The sequence below is a fragment of the Mustelus asterias genome, chromosome 16 (genome assembly GCF_964213995.1).
Source record: "Mustelus asterias chromosome 16, sMusAst1.hap1.1, whole genome shotgun sequence".
Taxonomy (NCBI): domain Eukaryota; kingdom Metazoa; phylum Chordata; class Chondrichthyes; order Carcharhiniformes; family Triakidae; genus Mustelus; species Mustelus asterias.
Window position 1 is genome coordinate 616,081 of NC_135816.1, and position 18,976 is coordinate 635,056.

Genomic DNA, 18,976 nt, shown 5'->3' on the forward strand with positions numbered 1-18,976 from the left:
TAAAGATAACAGATACAATGCTGCAAGACCACATTCCATCCATGTGCAGTAACTGAGCTAGTCTGATCTGCTTCATATATCAGTGCTGCAATGTGGAGCAAATTAGCTTCCCTTTGAGGGACCTGATATGTAAACTGTAGCCACAACCTTTCCAAGTTTGCTTCCTATTCAAACCAGTTCAATGCCAATAGGTCATTCCTGGTCCCAACTGCAATGTTTCAATTTTAATAGATGAAGACACTGCAGAACTGTGGAATAATCTCAGAAGTTGTGTTGCATGATTTAGTTGGTGCCAGTTTAGATTGTGAGGCTTGGTTTGGATGTGCCATTGAATATAAAAGGGATACTGAGTCTTTAATCTCACATAAATGATTCTATCTCTTGCTGTTCTATCCCTTGTGTGGCTGTTATGATTCTTTGGAGTAACTATCCTCTTCATCGCTGATGTGGACCTTTTCCTCTGAGAGGCAGCTCTCATCAATGTTCTCCAGTGATGAAGCATGCTGCAGCGATAGTTCTGAAAGGCTGACACTCGGCAGTGTGTTCTGCTCCGGATACACCCAGGGCTTGAAGTGGGGATTGTGTTTCTGCTTCCACTCAGGATATTTCAGACAGGCTTTGTAAATACGCTTCATAGCCTGAATCAGACAGAAAGAACATGTCCTGCGTAAGGCAATGATACCAGGCACAGCCAATCACTTCCTTTAAACTGAAACCGCTTTAATTCACCCGTTTCCTGACCCTCTTCCATGATTGGAAAGGACTGTTCCAGAATTCCTTCCACGGTTGGAAAGGACTGTTCCGGAATTTCTTCCATGATTGGAAAGGACTGTTCCGGAATTTCCGTGTCCAGTTCAGTTCCTCAAAGGCCTGATCACTGGCCATCCAGTGAGGAGGGGAACGGGCAAGGCAGACACCTGCTCATGGGTCTGTTCCTGGTCTGGCACAGGTGGCTATATATAGGACCAGGTTGGCCCACGAGATTGGTCAGTGCGGCTTTCTGTGTTGCCTCTGTGGGTTTGTCTGTGCCCACGTGGCGCTGGAGAAGGGGAGAGCAGAGTCTGTCAGCTTGAGAGGTTTTGTGATAGGTGGACGCTGCTTGAACTGGAGTGTGCAGCAATAAGAATATAGAAACATAGAAACATAGAAAAACTACAGCACACAAAGTTGTGCCGCACATATCCCTACCTTAGCGATTACTAGGCTTACCTATAACCCTCTATCTTACTAAGTTCCGTGTACTTATCTAAAAGTCTCTTAAAAGACCCGATCGAATCCGCCTCCACCACCACTACCGGCAGCCGATTCCACGCACCCACCACCCTCTGAGTGAAAAACTTACCCCTGACATCTCCTCTGTACCTACTCCCCAGCACCTTAAACCCGTGTCCTCTTGTGGCAACCATTTCAGCTCTGGGAAAAAGCCTCTGACTATCCACTCGATCAATACCTCGCAACATCTTATACACCTCTATCAGGTCACCCCTCATCCTTCATCTCTCCAAGGAGAAAAGGCCGAGCTCACTCAACCTATCCTCATAAGGCATGCTCCCCAACCCAGGCAACATCCTTGTAAATCTCCTCTGCACCCTTTCTATGGCTTCCACATCCTCCCTGTAATGAGGCGACCAGAACTGAGCACAGTACTCCAAGTGTGGTCTGACGAGCGTCTTATATAGCTGCAACATTATCTCACGACTCCTAAACTCAATTCCTCGATTGATGAAGGCCAGTACACCATACGCCTTCTTAACCACAGCCTCAACCTGCACAGCTGCTTTGAGCGTCCTATGAACTCAGACCCCAAGATCCTTCTGATTTTCCACACTGCCAAGAGTCCGACCATTAATATTATATTCCGCCATCCTATTTGACCTGCCAAAATGAACCACCTCACACTTATCTGGGTTGAACTCCATCTGCCACTTCTCCGCCCAGTCGTGCATCCTATCAATGTCTCGCTGCAACTTCTGACATCCCTCCACACTATCCACACCACCTCCAGCCTTTGTGTCATCAGCAAACTTACCGACTCATCCCTCCACTTCCTCATCCAGGTCATTTATAAAAATCACAAAGAGTAAGGGTCCCAGAACAGATCCCTGGGGCACTCCACTGGGGTGACCGACCTCCATGCAGAATATGACCCATCTGTAACCACTTTTTTGCCTTCTGTGGGCAAGCCAGTTCTGGATCCACAAAGTGATGTCCCCTTAGATCCCATGCCTCCTCACTTTCTCAATAAGCCTTGCATGGGGCACCTTATCAAATGCCTTGCTGAAGTCCATATATACTACATCTACTGCTCTTCCTTCATCAATGCGTTTAGTCACATCCTCAAAAAATTCAATCAGGCTTGTAAGGCATGATCTGCCTTTGACAAAGCCATGCTGACTATTCTTAATCATTTTATACCTCTCCAAATGTTCATAAATCCTGCCTCTCAGGATCTTCTCCATCAATTTACCAACCCCTGAGGTTAGACTCACTGGTCTATAATTTCCAGGGCTATCTCTACTCCCTTTCTTGAATAAAGGAACAACATCCGCAATCGTCCAGCCCTCCGGAACCTCTCCCGTCTCCATTGATGATGCAAAGATGATCGCCAGAGGCTCAGCAATCGCTCCCTCGCCTCCCACTGTAGCCTGGGGTACATCTCATCTGGTCCCGGTGACTTATCCAACTTGATGCTTTTCAAAAGCTCCAACACATCCTCTTTCTTAATATCTACATGCTCAAGCTTTTCAGTCCGCTGCATTAAATATGATTTAAATTTTATTCTGGCCTTTTGCCCATTCGGATTTTCCTCTCTCACAGTCATAGCCACGCCTTCAAGTGGCAAGGCCTTAAGTTCTGGAATGCCCTCCCTAACCCTCTCCACTGTTCTCCCTTCCAATACACCTTGTAACTAGAACAAAGAACAATGCAGCACAGGAACAGGCCCTTCGGCCCTCCAAGCCTGCGCCGCTCATGTGCCCAACTAGACCAGTCATTTGTATCCCTCTGTTCCCAGTCTGTTCATGTGGCTATCTAGATAAGTCTTAAACGATCCCAGCGTGTCCGCCTCAATCACCTTGCTTGGCAGTGCATTCCAGGCCCCCAAAACCCTCTGTGTAAAATACGTCCCCCTGACATCTGTGTTGAACCTTGAACCCGTGACCCCTTGTGTTCGTCACCTCAGACCTGGGAAAAAGCTTCCCACGGTTCACCCTATCTATACCCTTCATAATTTTATACACCTCTATTAGGTTACCCCTCATCCTCCGTCTTTCCAGGGAGAACAACCCCAGTTTACCCAATCTCTCCTCAAGCTAAGACCCTCCGTACCAGGCAACATCCTGGTAAACCTTCTCTGTACTCTCTCCAAAGCCTCCATGGTGGTTGATAGTAAATATTCATCATGGAGTGCGGTTACAAGTGGTGTACCTCAGGGATCTGTTTTGGGGCCACTGCTGTTTGTAATATTTATTAATGATCTGGATGAGGGTATAGTTGGGTGGATTAGCAAATTTGCTGATGACACCAAAGTCGGTGGTGTGGTAGACAGTGAGGAAGGGTGTCGTAGTTTGCAGGAAGACTTAGACAGGTTGCAAAGTTGGGCCGAGAGGTGGCGGATGGAGTTTAATGCGGAGAAGTGTGAGGTAATTCACTTTGGTAGGAATAACAGTTGTGTTGAGTATAGGGCTAACGGGAGGACTTTGAATAGTGTGGAGGAGCAGAGGGATCTAGGTGTATGTGTGCATAGATCCCTGAAAGTTGGGAATCAAGTAGATAAGGTTGTTAAGAAGGCATATGGTGTCTTGGCGTTTATTGGTAGGGGGATTGAATTTAGGAGTCGTAGCGTTATGTTGCAACTGTACACAACTCTGGTGCGGCCGCACTTGGAGTACTGTGTGCAGTTCTGGTCCCCACATTACAGGAAGGATGTGGAGGCTTTGGAGAGGGTGCAGAGGAGGTTTACCAGGATGTTGCCTGGTATGGAGGGGAGATCCTATGAGGAGAGGCTGAGGGATTTGGGATTGTTTTCGCTGGAAAGGCGGCGGCTAAGAGGGGATCTTATTGAAACATATAAGATGATTAGAGGTTTAGATAGGGTGGATAGTGATAGCCTTTTTCCTCTGATGGAGAAATCCAGCACGAGGGGGCATGGCTTTAAATTGAGGGGGGGTAGTTATAGAACCGATGTCAGGGGTAGGTTCTTTACCCAGAGGGTGGTGAGGGATTGGAATGCCCTGCCAGCATCAGTAGTAAATGCGCCTAGTTTGGGGGCGTTTAAGAGATCCGTAGATAGGTTCATGGACGAAAAGAAATTGGTTTAGGTTGGAGGGTCACAGTTTTTTTTTAACTGGTCGGTGCAACATCGTGGGCCGAAGGGCCTGTTCTGCGCTGTAATGTTCTATGTTCTATGTTCTATGTCCTTCTGGTAGTGTGGCGACCAGAACTGGACGTAGTATTCCAAATGTGACCTAACCAACGTTCTATACAGCTGCAACATCAGATGCCAACTTTTATATTCTATGCCCCGTCCTATAAAGGCAAGCATGCCATATGCCTTCTTCACCACCCTCTCCACCTGTGCTGCCACCTTTAAGGATCTGTGGACTTGTACACCCAGGTCCCTCTGTGTGTCTGTACTCCTGATGGTTCTGCCATTTATTGTATAGCTCCCCCTTACATTAGATCTACCGAAATGCATCACTTCACATTTATCTGGATTAAATTCCATCTGTCATTTCTCCACCCAATGTTCCAGCCTATCTATATCCTGCTGTATTCTCTGACAACGTTCATCACTATCCGCAACTCCAGCAATCTTCGTATCGTCCGCACACTTACTGATCACACCAGCTACATCTTCCTCCAAATCATTTATATATATCACAAACAGCAGAGGTCCCAGTACAGAGCCCTGCGGAACACCACTAATAAGAATTTTAACAACACCAGGTTAAAGTCCAACAGGTTTATTTGGTAGCAAATGCCATTAGCTTTCGGAGCGCTGCTCCGTCGTCAGATGGAGTGGAAATCTGCTCTCAAACAGGGCACAGAGACACAAAATCAAGTTATTGTGTCGTCCGCAAACTTACTGATCATACCAGCGACATCTTCCTCCAAATCATTTATATATATCACAAACAGCAGAGGTCCCAGTACAGAGCCCTGCGGAACTCCACAAGTCACAGACCTCCAACCGGAAAAAGACCCCTCCACTGTTACCCTCTGTCTTCTATGGCTAAGCCAGTTCTCCACCCATCTAGCAAACTCATCTTTTATCCCATGAGATTTAACCTTTTGCACCAGCCTGCCATGAGGGACCTTGTCAAACGCTTTACTAAAATCGATATAGACGACATCCACGGCCTTTCCCTCATCAATCGTTTTTGTCACCTCCTCAAAAAACTCAACCAAATTTGTGAGGCATGACCTCCCTCATACAAAACCATGCTGTCTATCGCTAATGAGATTATTCAGTTCTAAATGCGCATATATCCTATCTCTAAGAATCTTCTCCAACAATTTCCCTACCACGGATGTCAAGCTCACCGGCCTATAATTACCCAGGTTATCCTTGCTACCCTTCTTAAATAACGGGACCACATTTGCTATCCTCCAATCCTCTGGGACCTCACCTGTGTCCAGTGAGGAGACAAAGATTTCTGTTAGAGGCCCAGCAATTTCATCTCTTGCCTCCCTGAGGAGTCTCGGATAGATGCCATCTGACCCTGGGGATTTATCTGTCTTAATGTTTCCTAAAAAAACCTAACACTTCCTCCCTTGTAATTAAGATTTTTTCTAACGGGTCAACACATCTCTCTCAGACACTACCAGTCAACATGTCCCTCTCCTTTGTGAATACTGATGCAAAGTATTCGTTCAGGATCTCTCCTACTTCTTTTCGTTAGAACCATAGAAAATTACAGCTCAGAAACAGGCCTTTTGGCCCTTCTTGTCTGTGCCGAACCATTTTATGCCTAGTCCCACTGACCTGCACTTGGACCATATCCCTCCACACCCCTCTCATCCATGAACCCGTCCAAGTCTTTCTTAAATGTTAAAAGTGACCCCGCATTTACCACTTTATCCGGCAGCTCATTCCACACTCCCACCACTCTCTGCGTGAAGAAGCCCCCCCTAATATTCCCTTTAAACTTTTCTCCTTTCACCCTTAACCCATGCCCTCTGGTTTTTTTCTCCCCTAGCCTCAGCGGAAAAAGCCTGCTTGCATTCACTCTATCTATACCCATCGTTCTCAGCATAATTCCCTTCCTTTGTCCCTGAGAGGTCCGATTCTTTCCCTAACAACCCTCTTGTTTCGAACGTATGTATAAAATGCCTTAGGATTCTCCTTAATCATGTCTGCCAAGGACATTTCGTAACCCCTTTTTGCCCTTCTAACTCCCTGTTTGAGTTCTTTTCTACTTTCTCTGTAATCCTCCAGTGCTCCATCTGTTTTTAGCTGCCTGGACCTCATGTATGCCTCTTTTTTCTTTTTGATTAGACCCACAATTTCACTGGTTATCCACGGCTCCCGAATCCTACCTTTCCTATCCTTCCTCTTTACAGGCACATGCCTGTCCTGCAGTCCTATCAACTGCTCCTTAAAAGACTCCCACATGCCAAATTTGGATTTACCCTCGAACAGCCTCTCCCAATCAACAGCCACCAAATCCTGTCTAATCTGGCTGTAGTTAGCCTTCCCCCAATTCAGCACCTTACCCATAGGACAACACTCATCTTTTTCCATCACTATCCTAAAGTTTACAGAATTGTGGTCACTATTTGCCACATATTCCCCCACTGAAACTTTGATGACCTGACTGGGCTCATTCCCCAGTACTAGGTCCAGTATAGCCCCCTCTCGAGTTGGACTGTCAACATATTGTTCCAAAGAACCTTCCTGTATGCACTTTATAAATTCTTCCCCATCCAGGCCCCCAGCCTTATGCGATTTCCAGTCTATACAAGGGAAATTAGTCTCCCACTACAACAACCCTATTTTTACTGCACCTGTCCAGAATCTCCTCACATATCCGTTCCTCAACTTCCCGTGGGCTGTTGGGAGGCCTGTAGTATACCCCCAGCATAGTGACTGCGCCCTTCCTGTTTCTGAGCTCCACCCACAGTGACTCGTTACCTGACCCTTCCATATTGTCCACCCTCTGTACCGCTGTAATATGCTCCCTAACCAGCATTGCTGCTCCCCCACCTCTCCTAGCCCCTTCTCTGTCTTGCCGAAAACACTTATACCCTGGAATATTCAGCTCCAGTCCTGTCCTTCTTTTCCCAAGTCTCCGTCACTGCAACCACATCCAAGTTCCGCGCAAGCATTAAGGCTCTAAGCTCGTCTGTCTTGCCTGTGACGCTCCTTGCATTGAAGCAGATGCACTCCAGACCTCCAGGCCCACTGAGGTCATCTTCCCCCAGAATGCTCTTCCTCTTAGATAGCCTTGTCTTGGCCCCAACCTCGTCCCCAGCCTCTATGCTTATTGGCCTATTGTTCTGATCCCCACCCCCCTGCCACATTAGTTTAAACCCACCCGAACCGCACTAGCAAAACTCCCAGCTCGGATATTCGTGCCCCTCCAGTTTAGGTGTAACCCGTCCTTCTTGTACAGGTGCCATCCTCTCTTGAAGACTTCCCAGTGATCCACGAATTTGAAACCCTCCCTCCTGCACCAGTCCTTTAGCCACGCGTTCAGCTGTACAATCCCCCTGTTCCTAGCCTCACTAGCTTGTTGTACTGGGAGTAGTCCAGAGATCGCTACCCTAGAGGCCCTGCTTTTTAGCCTACCATCCAACTCCCTGAATTCCTCTCTCAGGACGTCCCTGCTCTTTCTGCTTACGTCATTTGCACCAATGTGGACAATGACGTCTGTCTGGTTACCCGCCCCTTTTAGGATGCTTCCTACCCGCTCAGAAACATCCAGGCCCCCGGCACCAGGGAGGCAGACTACCACCCTGGAGTCTCGTTCGCGCCCACAGAACCGCCTGTCTGTGCTTCTAACTGTTGCATCCCCCACTACTATTGCTCTCCTGGTTCCCCCTCTTTCCCTTCTGAGCCACACAGCCCCGATTCCGTGCCAGTGACCTGGTCACCGTGGCTTACCCCTGGAGGGTCATCCCCCCCACAGTATCCAAAACGGTATACTTATTTTGGAGGGGGACAACCACAGGGGATCCCATCACTGACTGCTGTCTCCCCTCCTCTCTCCGATCTGTCACCCATCCCTTACTGTTAAGGGGGACAACCACCGTGGACAAACACTGACCTGTTTATCCACGATTACCTGACTCAGTGACAGCTGTTAGATGCTTGCTCCTGTGAAGTGTCTTGGGTGGATTAACGAGGTTAAATTTGGTGTACAAATGAAAATTGTTCTTGTTTCAAAGGTGTGATTTGTGATGAAGTTCTTTCCTTAATGAGGGGCTGTGTTGTTTGGTTTTGGTTTGTTACACTGGCGCAACTCATCGTTCCTTCTGCATGAAAATCTAATTGTGCCAAACCCGACTGAATGAGGGAATCACCACAAACTGTTCCAATTCATTCCTTACCTTGGGAGCAACAAACTGGGAAACTCGATTGACAACCCATTTTGGTAATGACCCTGTGAACAGAATTGAAAAAAAATGAAAGCATTTTTCACCCAACAACATCTCGCTGCCCGTAATGTTTCCAAACTGCGGCAATCATCAGGTCCCTGTATGTCCTCCTACTGGGAATGAAAATGAAAATTTATTTCTGTTGGTAACAGAAGGTTGAATTATAAATGTAATGGTTTGGAAAATGCATTTAAAATCTCAACACTTTGCCCAGACTTTGATTGAACTGTGAGCATAGACTGGAGACACATTATCACAGGACTGTCGATGAAGGAGGAAGGTGGATTAATTCTTTGCTGGCATCTTTCAGGACAACTTTATCTTTTACATGGTAACCTTTCACATTTCTTCCTGGTTCCTATGTTGACAGTTTTTCATTCGCTCTCCCTTCTCCTCAGATTTCTACAACTCAAAATTTTCTTCTCCATTTCATGGGTTGAGGCCATCCGATTGCCAGCAATTCTCTCGGGTAGAACGCCCCTCTGAGCAAGGGGTGGAGTCTCGCTCCCACTGTGAAACTGCTGAGGGGAAGCTGAATGCTGAACAGGCTCGTTACTGACAGTTTCGTCAGTGGTTGGAGACCGAGGCACCCTGTAAAATACAACACTAAAAATTGGGTAGAAAAAAAGAATAAAATAAAAAAAGACAGAGTACAGGAATGAGATAGAGAATCTGGTGAACTCGTGCAGCAACAATAATCTCTCCCTCAATGTCAACAAAACAAAGGAGATTGTCATTGACTTCAGGAAACGTAAAGGAGAACATGCCCCTGTCTACATCCATGGGGACGAAGTCGAAATGGTCGAGAGCTTCAAGTTTTTAGGTGTCCAGATCACCAACAACCTGTCCGGGTCCCCCCATGCCGACACTATAGTTAAGAAAGCCCATCAACACCTCTACTTTCTCAGGAGACTAAGGAAATTTGGCATGTCAGCTACGACTCTCACCAACTTTTACAGATGCACCACAGAAAGCATTCTTTCTGGTTGTATCACAATTTGGTATGGGCTCCTACTCTGCCCAAGACCGCAAGGAACTACAAAAAGTCGTGAATATAGCCCAATCCATCACACAAACCAGTCTCCCATCCATTGACTCTGTCTGCACTTCCCGCTGCCTCGGAAAAGCAGACAGCATAATTAAGGACACCACACACCCCGGACATTCTCTCTTCCACCTTCTTCCTTCGGGAAAAAGATACAAAAGTCTGAGGTCACGTACCAACCGACTCAGAACAGCTTCTCCCCTGCTGCTGTCAGACTTTTGAATGGACTTACCTTGCATTAAGTTGATCTTTCTAGCTATGACTGTAACACTACACTCTGCATTCTCTCGTTTCCTTCTCTGTGAACGGTATGCTTCTGTCTATGCAGCGCGCAAGAAACAATACTTTTCACTGTATATTAATACATGAGACAATAATAAATCAAACCAAATTAAAATAAATGTGCACAAGCTGTATTAAATGAGAAAATGTTTTCCAATTAGTTCTGCCTGGTGAATAGATGTGAAATGGCAATATCACTGAGAGGCCAATGGAACTCATTCTGCAAATACTGCGGGAGTTGCAGGCTCACAGGTGGACAGTACATTGTCCCGAAAATCTTCTGCGCTTCAAGGAGAACAAATCCAGAATAGCGGACCAAACCTGCAACTAAAATCCCTCTGAAACCATTCTGAGAAATCTCTGCACCCTCGAAAGGATCATTGCGCCCTTCCTGGGAACAAGGTGTTGTCAGCATTCAGGGGAAGCTGTTTGTCTGATAAACTGGATCTTTTGAACATAAGAACATAAGAACTAGGAGCAGGAGTAGGCCATCTGGCCCCTCGAGCCTGCTCCACCATTCAATAAGATCATGGCTGATCGTTTCGTGGACTCAGCTCCACTTACCCGCCCACTCACCATAACCCTTAATTCCTTTACTGTTCAAAAATGTATCTATCCTTGCCTTAAAAACATTCAATGAGGTAGCCTCAACTGCTTCACTGGGCAGGGAATTCCACAGATTCACAACCCTTTGTGTGAAGAAGTTGCTCCTCAACTCAGTCCTAAATCTGCTCCCCCTTATTTTGAGGCTATGCCCCCTAGTTCGAGTTTCACCCGCCAGTGGAAACAACTTCCCTGCTTCTATCTTGTCTATTCCCTTCATAATCTTATAGGTTTCGATAAGATCTCCCCTCATTCTTCTGAATTCCAATGAGTATAGCCCCAGTCTACTCAGTCTCTCCTCATAAACCAATCCTCTCAACTCCGGAATCAACCGAGTGAATCTCCTCTGTACCCCCTCCAGTGCCAGTATATCCTTTCTCAGGTAAGGAGACCAAAACTGTACACAGTACTCCAGGTGTGGCCTCACCAGCACCTTATACAGCTGCAACATAATCTCGCTGTTTTTAAACTCCATCCCTCTCGCAATGAAGGACAAAATTCCATTTGCCTTCTAAATTACCTGCTGCACCTGCAAACCAACTCCTTGAGATTCCTGCACAAGGACACCCAGGTCCCTCTGCACAGCAGCATGCTGCAATTTTTTACCATTTAAATAATAGTCCATTTTGCAGTTATTCCTACCAAAATGGATGACCTCACATTTACCAACATTGTACTCCATCTGCCAGACCCTCGCCCACTCACTTAGATTATCTATATCCCTTTGCAGACTTTCAGCGTCCTCTGTACACTTTGCTCTTCCACCCATCTTAGTGTCATCTGCGAATTTTGACACGCTACACTTGGTCCCCAACTCCAAATCATCTATGTAAATCGTAAACAATTGCGGTCCCAACACTGATCCCTGAGGCACACCACTAGTCACTGATCACCAACCAGAAAAACACCCACTTACCCCCACTCTTTGCTTTCTCCTAGTTAACCAATCCTCTATCCATGCTAATACATTACCTGTAACTCTGTGCACCTTTATCTTATGCAGCAGTCTTTGATGCGGCACCTTGTCAAATGCCTTCTGGAAATCCAGATACACCACATCCACAGGTTCCCCATTGTCCACTGCACATGTAATGTTCTCAAAGAATTCTACCAAATTAGTCAAACATGACCTGCCCTTCATGAACCCATGCTGCATCTTACCAATGGGACAATTTATATCCTGATGTCTCGCTATTTCTTCCTTGATGATGGATTCAAGCATTTTCCCTACTACAGAAGTTAAGCTAACCGGCCTATAGTTACCTGTCTTTTGTCTACCTCCTTTTTAAAACAGTGGCGTCACATTTGCTGTTTTCCAGTCTGCGGGAACCACCCCAGAGTCAAGCGAATTTCGGTAAATTACCACGAGTGCATTTGCTATTTCTCCCGCCATCTCTTTTAGTACCCTGGGATGCATTCCATCAGGGCCAGGAGACTTGTCTACCTTTAGTCCCATTAACTTGCCCAACACTACCTCTTTAGTGATGATGATAGTTTCTAGGTCCTTACCTGCCATAGCCTTCCTGTCATCAATTTTTGGCATGTTATTTGTGTCTTCCACTGTGAAGACCGACACTAAATGCCTGTTCAATGCCTCAGCCGTTTCCTCATTTCCAGTTATTACATCCCCCTTCTCATCCTCTAAAGGACCAATGTTTACTTTCGCCACTCTTTTTCGTTTTATATATTTGTAGAAACCTTTGCGATCCGTTTTTATATTCTGAGCTAGTTTACTCTCATAATCCATCTTACTTATCTTTATCGCTTTTTTCGTGGCTTTCTGCTGATTTTTAAAGATTTCCCAATCCTCTTGGTTCCCACTAATCTTTGCCACTTTGTATGTATTTTCTTTCAATTTGATACCCTCCTTTATTTCCGTAGATATCCATCGCGGATTATCTCTTTCTCTACAGTCCTTCCTTGTCACTGGCATATACATAGAACATAGAACATAGAACATAGAACATTACAGCGCAGAACAGGCCCTTCGGCCCACGATGTTGCACCGACCAGTTAAAAAAAAAAACTGTGACCCTCCAACCTAAACCAATTTCTTTTCGTCCATGAACCTATCTACGGATCTCTTAAACGCCCCCAAACTAGGCGCATTTACAACTGATGCTGGCAGGGCATTCCAATCCCTCACCACCCTCTGGGTAAAGAACCTACCCCTGACATCGGTTCTATAACTACCCCCCCTCAATTTAAAGCCATGCCCCCTCGTGCTGGATTTCTCCATCAGAGGAAAAAGGCTATCACTATCCACCCTATCTAAACCTCTAATCATCTTATATGTTTCAATAAGATCCCCTCTTAGCCGCCGCCTTTCCAGCGAAAACAATCCCAAATCCCTCAGCCTCTCCTCATAGGATCTCCCCTCCATACCAGGCAAAATCCTGGTAAACCTCCTCTGCACCCTCTCCAAAGCCTCCACATCCTTCCTGTAATGTGGGGACCAGAACTGCACACAGTACTCCAAGTGCGGCCGCACCAGAGTTGTGTACAGTTGCAACATAACGCTACGACTCCTAAATTCAATCCCCCTACCAATAAACGCCAAGACACCATATGCCTTCTTAACAACCTTATCTACTTGATTCCCAACTTTCAGGGATCTATGCACACATACACCTAGATCCCTCTGCTCCTCCACACTATTCAAAGTCCTCCCGTTAGCCCTATACTCAACACATCTGTTATTCCTACCAAAGTGAATTACCTCACACTTCTCCGCATTAAACTCCATCCGCCACCTCTCGGCCCAACTTTGCAACCTGTCTAAGTCTTCCTGCAAACTACGACACCCTTCCTCACTGTCTACCACACCACCGACTTTGGTGTCATCAGCAAATTTGCTAATCCACCCAACTATACCCTCATCCAGATCATTAATAAATATTACAAACAGCAGTGGCCCCAAAACAGATCCCTGAGGTACACCACTTGTAACCGCACTCCATGATGAATATTTACTATCAACCACCACCCTCTGTTTCCTATCCGCTAGCCAATTCCTGATCCAATTTCCTAGATCACCCCCAATCCCATACATCTGCATTTTCTGCAGAAGCCTACCATGGTGAACCTTATCAAACGCCTTACTAAAATCCATATATACCACGTCCACTGCCTTGCCCCCATCCACCTCCTTGGTCACTTTCTCAAAAAACTCAATAAGGTTAGTAAGGCACGACCTACCTGCCACAAAACCATGCTGACTATCACCTATCAATTCATTACTCTCCAAATAACTATAAATCCTATCCCTTATAATTTTTTCCAACATCTTGCCGACAACAGAAGTGAGACTCACCGGTCTATAATTCCCGGGGAAGTCTCTGTTCCCCTTCTTAAACAATGGGACAACATTCGCTAACCTCCAATCTTCTGGTACTATACCAGAGGCCAACGACGACCTGAAGATCAGAGCCAGAGGCTCTGCAATCACTTCTCTTGCCTCCCAGAGAATCCTTGGATAAATCCCATCCGGACCAGGGGATTTATCTATTTTCAGACCCTCCAGAATATCCTGCACATCCTCCTTATCAACTGTAATACTGTCTATTCTACTCCCCTGCAACCCAGTGTCCTCCTCAGCTATATTCATGTCCCCTTGCGTGAACACCGAAGAGAAATATTGGTTCAATGCTTCACCAATCTCCTCCGGTTCCACACATAACTTCCCTCTGCCATCTATAACTGGCCCTAAACTTGCCCTAACCAACCTTCTGTTCTTGACATACCTATAGAACGCCTTAGGATTCTCTTTAACCCTATCCGCCAAAGTCTTCTCATGTCCCCTTTTAGCCCTTCTAAGCTCGCTCTTCAACTCCCTCTTAGCCAATCTAAAGCTTTCTAGTGCACTACCCGAGTGCTCACGTCTCATCCGAACATAAGCCTCCTTTTTCTTTTTAACCAACAAAGAAACTTTTTTGGTGCACCACGGTTCCCTAGCCCTACCAATTCCTCCTTGCCTGACAGGGACATACCTATCACAGACTCGCAGTAGCTGCTCCTTGAAAAAACTCCACATGTCGGACGTTCCCAGTCCCTGTAATCTCCTAGTCCAACCTATGTTTCCTAATTCTCTCCTAATAGCCTCATAATTACCCTTCCCCCAGCTAAAACCACTGGCCCGAGGTTCATGCCTATCCCTTTCCATCACTAAGGTGAACGTAACCGAATTGTGGTCACTATCACCAAAATGCACACCAACTTCCAAGTCTAGCACCTGGTCTGGCTCATTTCCCAGCACCAGATCCAATATAGCCTCACCTCTAGTTGGCCTGTCTACATACTGAGTCAAAAAACCTTCCTGCACGCTTTGAACAAAAACTGACCCCTCTAACGAGCTAGAGCTATAACAATTCCAGTCAATATTAGTCAAGTTAAAATCCCCCATAACAATTGCCCTATTACTTTCACTCCTAAGCAGGATTGACTCCGCAATCCTTTCCTCAACCTCTCTAGAACTTTTAGGAGGTCTATAAAAGACTCCCAACAGGGTGACCTCTCCTCTCCTATTTCTAATCTCCGCCCATACTACCTCAACAGATAAGTCCTCATCAAACCTCCTCTCTGACACTGTGATACAATCTCTGACCAATAATGCTACCCCTCCCCCTCTTCTACCTCCTTCCCTACTTCGACTAAAACATTTGAACCCCGGGACCTGCAGCATCCATTCCTGCCCCTGCTCTATCCATGTCTCTGAAATAGCCACAACATCGAAGTCCCAGGTACTGATCCACGCTGCAAGTTCACCCACTTTATTGCGAATACTCCTGGCATTGAAGTATACACATTTCAAACCCTGCTCCACCCCACCTCTGCAATGCCGTGCATTGCAGTCCCCATCCATGCATCCCTCACTTTCAGCCCCACTACTCAGGATCCCTCCCCCCCCCCGAATCAGTTTAAACCTCCCTGCATGGCCTTAGCAAATTTACCCCCCAGGATATTGGTCCCCTTCTGATTAAGGTGTAGACCATCCTTCTCATAGAGGTCACACCTTCCCCAGTACGAGCCCCAATTGCTTAAGTACCTGAACCCCTCCCTCCTGCACCATCCCCTCAGCCATGAATTCAAACCTTCCCTCTCCCTATTCCTCTCTAAACTATCCCGTGGTACAGGCAAGAGTCCAGAGATAACCACTCTGTCAGTCTTGGCCTTTAGTTTCCACCCCAACTCCATAAATCCCTGCCTAATATCCCCTTCCCCTATCCTCCCTATGTCGTGTGTCCCCACATGTACAATAACTTGTGGTTTATCTCCCTCCCCCCTAAGAGTCCTGAATACCCTGTCAGACACATCCCGGACCCCAGCCCCTGGTAGGCAACACACCAACCCTGAGTCCCTACCTTTAGTTCCGACCCTCCTATCTGTCCCCTTAATTGTGGAGTCCCCAATCACAAGGCCCAGTCTTTTACAGCCCCTAACCACCTGAGCTTTCTCACTCGGCTCACCCCCAGAGATCTGCTCTCTATGCTCAGTTGATTCCTCCTCAACTGTAGCCTCCAGCACCGAAAACCTATTATGGAGGGGATCCGCCCCAGGGGATTGTCTTCCCGATTGCTTCTTACCCCTCCTCCTGGCATTGACCCAAGCCTCATTTCTAGGAGTTACTATTTCTCTATAACTCCTATCAACTTCCACCTCCGCCTCCCGAATTATGCGGAGTTCCTCTAACTCCCCCTCCAGCTCCTTTACACGCTCCTCCAGAAGCTGCAATCTAATGCACTTCTTACAACTAAAATCTCCTGAAACACTACTGGATTTCCTCACCACATACATCCCACAGGAGATGCAGCATACTGCCTGAACTGCCATCCCTGAAGCCATTACCAGCAAGAAAAAAAGAAAACAAAAAAAACTTCCCCACACTTATAATTAGGTTAGAGGAGGATGGAAGGGTGGGATCCTCTACCAGTGTAGAGGATCGGGTATCTCCTCTGCACCAATTTATAGGGCTAGGGGCCCGAGAGAAAAAAAAACTACAGCTACCGGCAGGCTTCGCGATGCGGCCTTCCGGTTTCCGTTAATTACAAAAAACCTCCCGAAAATTAGACAAAAAAAACCCAGAATTTACTCACAGTCCGCGCTCTCTCTCTCACCGCTCACAGTCTCCACCCCGCAGGTCCGCTCCCAGAGGAACACTGAGGCCGATACCCCGAGGCGAGTACTTATAAGGTAAGTGAGAGAAAAAAAAAAACTACAGCTACCGGCAGGCTTCGCGATGCGGCCTTCCGGTTTCCGTTAATTACAAAAAACCTCCCGAAAATTAGACAAAAAAAAACCCCAGAATTTACTCACAGTCCGCGCTCTCTCTCTCACCGCTCACAGTCTCCACCCCGCAGGTCCGCTCCCAGAGGAACACTGAGCACTTTTCCTGAGCACTGTGAAAGATCGCTTTGGAGGTCCTCCATTGTTCCTCAATTGTCCCACCATAAAGTTTTTGCTCCCAGTCTACCTTAGCCAATGCCTGCCTCATCCCTTTATAGCCTCCTTTGTTTCAGCACAAGACACTGGCATTGGATTTTATCTTCTCACGCTCCATCTGTATTTTAAATTCAACCGTACTGTGATTGCTCCTTCCAAGAGGATCCCTAACTGCAAGACTATTAATTATTCCCGTCTCATTACACAGGACCAGATCTAGGATAACTTGCTCCCTTGTCGGTTCCATTACATACTGTTCAAGGAAGCTATTGCGGATACATTCTATGAACTCCTCCTCAAGGCTGCCTTGACCAACCTGGTTTGACCAATTGATATGTAGATTAAAATTCCCCATGATAATTGCTGTACCATTTTAACATGCATCAGTTACTTCTTTGTTTATTTCTCGTCCCACCATGACGTTATTATTTGGTGGCCTATAGACGACGCCTATCAGTGACTTTTTCCCCTTACTATTTCTAATTTCCACCAATTTTGAACTTCAACCTGCAATTCTGTTCTTGTAAATCATAGGATTGGATTCAGTGTTACTGGCACCAGAACTGAAAGATGACCAGAAATAAGAGTTAGGTCGTGCTTTTTTTCATTCATGGGATGTGTGTGTCAGCGGCTGGACTAGTATTTATTGCCCATCCCAGATGGTATTTGAGAGTCAACCCAATTGCTGTGGCTCTAGAGTCACATGTAGGCCAGACCAGGTAAAGACAGCAGATTTCCTTCCCTAAAGAACATTGTTGAACCAGATGGGTTTTTACAACAATCAACAATGGTTTCATCGAGTCACAGAGGTTTACAGAACGGAAACTGGACCTTCGGAGCAACTTGTCCATGCCATCAAGTTTTTACCACTAAGCTAGTCCCAATTGCCCGCATTTGGCCCATATCCCTCTATACCCATCTTACCCATGTAACTGTCTAAACTTTTTAAAAGACAAAATTGTACCCGCCTCTACTACTATCTCTGGCAGTTTGTTCCAGACACCCACCACCCTTGAGTGAAAAAATAGCTCCTCTGGACCCTTTTGTATCTCTCCTCTCTCACCTTAAACCTATGCCCTCTAGCTTTAGACTCCCCTACCTTTGGGAAAAGATATTGACTATCTAGCTGATCTGTGCCCCTCATTATTTTATAGACCTCTATAAGATCACCCCTCAGCCTCCTATGCTCCAGAGAAAAAAGTCCCAGTCTGTCCAGCCTCTCTTTATAGCTCAAACCAACAAGTCCCGGTAGCATCCTAGTAAATATTTTTGGCACTCTTTCTAGTTTAGTAATATCCATTCTATAATAGGGTGACCAGAATTGTACACAGTACTCCAAGTGTGGCCTTACCAATGTCTTGTAAACTTCAACAAGATATCCCAACTCAATGTTCTGACCAATGAAACCAAGCATGCTGAATGCCTTCTTCACCACCCTGTCCACCTGTGACTCCATTTTCAAGGAGTTATGAACTTGTACCCCTCGATCTCTTTGTTCTATAACTCTTCCCAATGCCCGACCATGAACTGAGTAAGTCCTGCCCTGGTTCAATCTACCAAAATGCATCACCTCACATTTATCTAAATTAAACTCCATCTGCCATTCGTCAGCCCACTGACCCAATTGATGAAGATCCTGTTGCAATCCAAGATAACTTTCTTCACTGTCCATTATGCCACCAATCTTGGTGTCATCTGCAAACTTACTAACCATGCCTACTAAATTCTCATCCAAATCATTAATATAAATGACAAATAACAGTGGACCCAGCACTGGTCCCTGAGGCACACCGCTGGTCACAGGCCTCCAATTTGAAAAACAACCCTCTACAACCACCCTCTGTCTTCTGTCATCAAGATTTTGTATCCATTTAGCTACCTCACTCTGGATCCCGTGAGATTTAACGTGATGCTTTTAAACAGCCCATCTCTACACCCCTGATTCCCCCCAATCTGAATCCTCTCTCCCTGAACCACCAGACCTGTGATCGCTGGACACTGATCACC

The 18,976-nt window shown here is 46.2% G+C and overlaps 1 protein-coding gene across 1 annotated transcript in view; it reads right to left on the reverse strand.

Annotated features, from left to right (window-relative positions):
• Nucleotides 1-407: 407 nt before the first annotated feature.
• LOC144505624 (START domain-containing protein 10-like) overlaps nucleotides 408-18,976 on the reverse strand; it is a 187,876-nt gene continuing 169,307 nt past the window's right edge. Inside the window, exons 5-6 of the mRNA XM_078231732.1 lie at nucleotides 8,554-8,606; nucleotides 408-638 (exon numbers count right to left, since the gene is read on the reverse strand). Of these exons, the coding sequence (XP_078087858.1) occupies nucleotides 408-638; nucleotides 8,554-8,606 (284 nt within the window). The remainder of the gene's footprint in view (nucleotides 639-8,553; nucleotides 8,607-18,976) is intronic.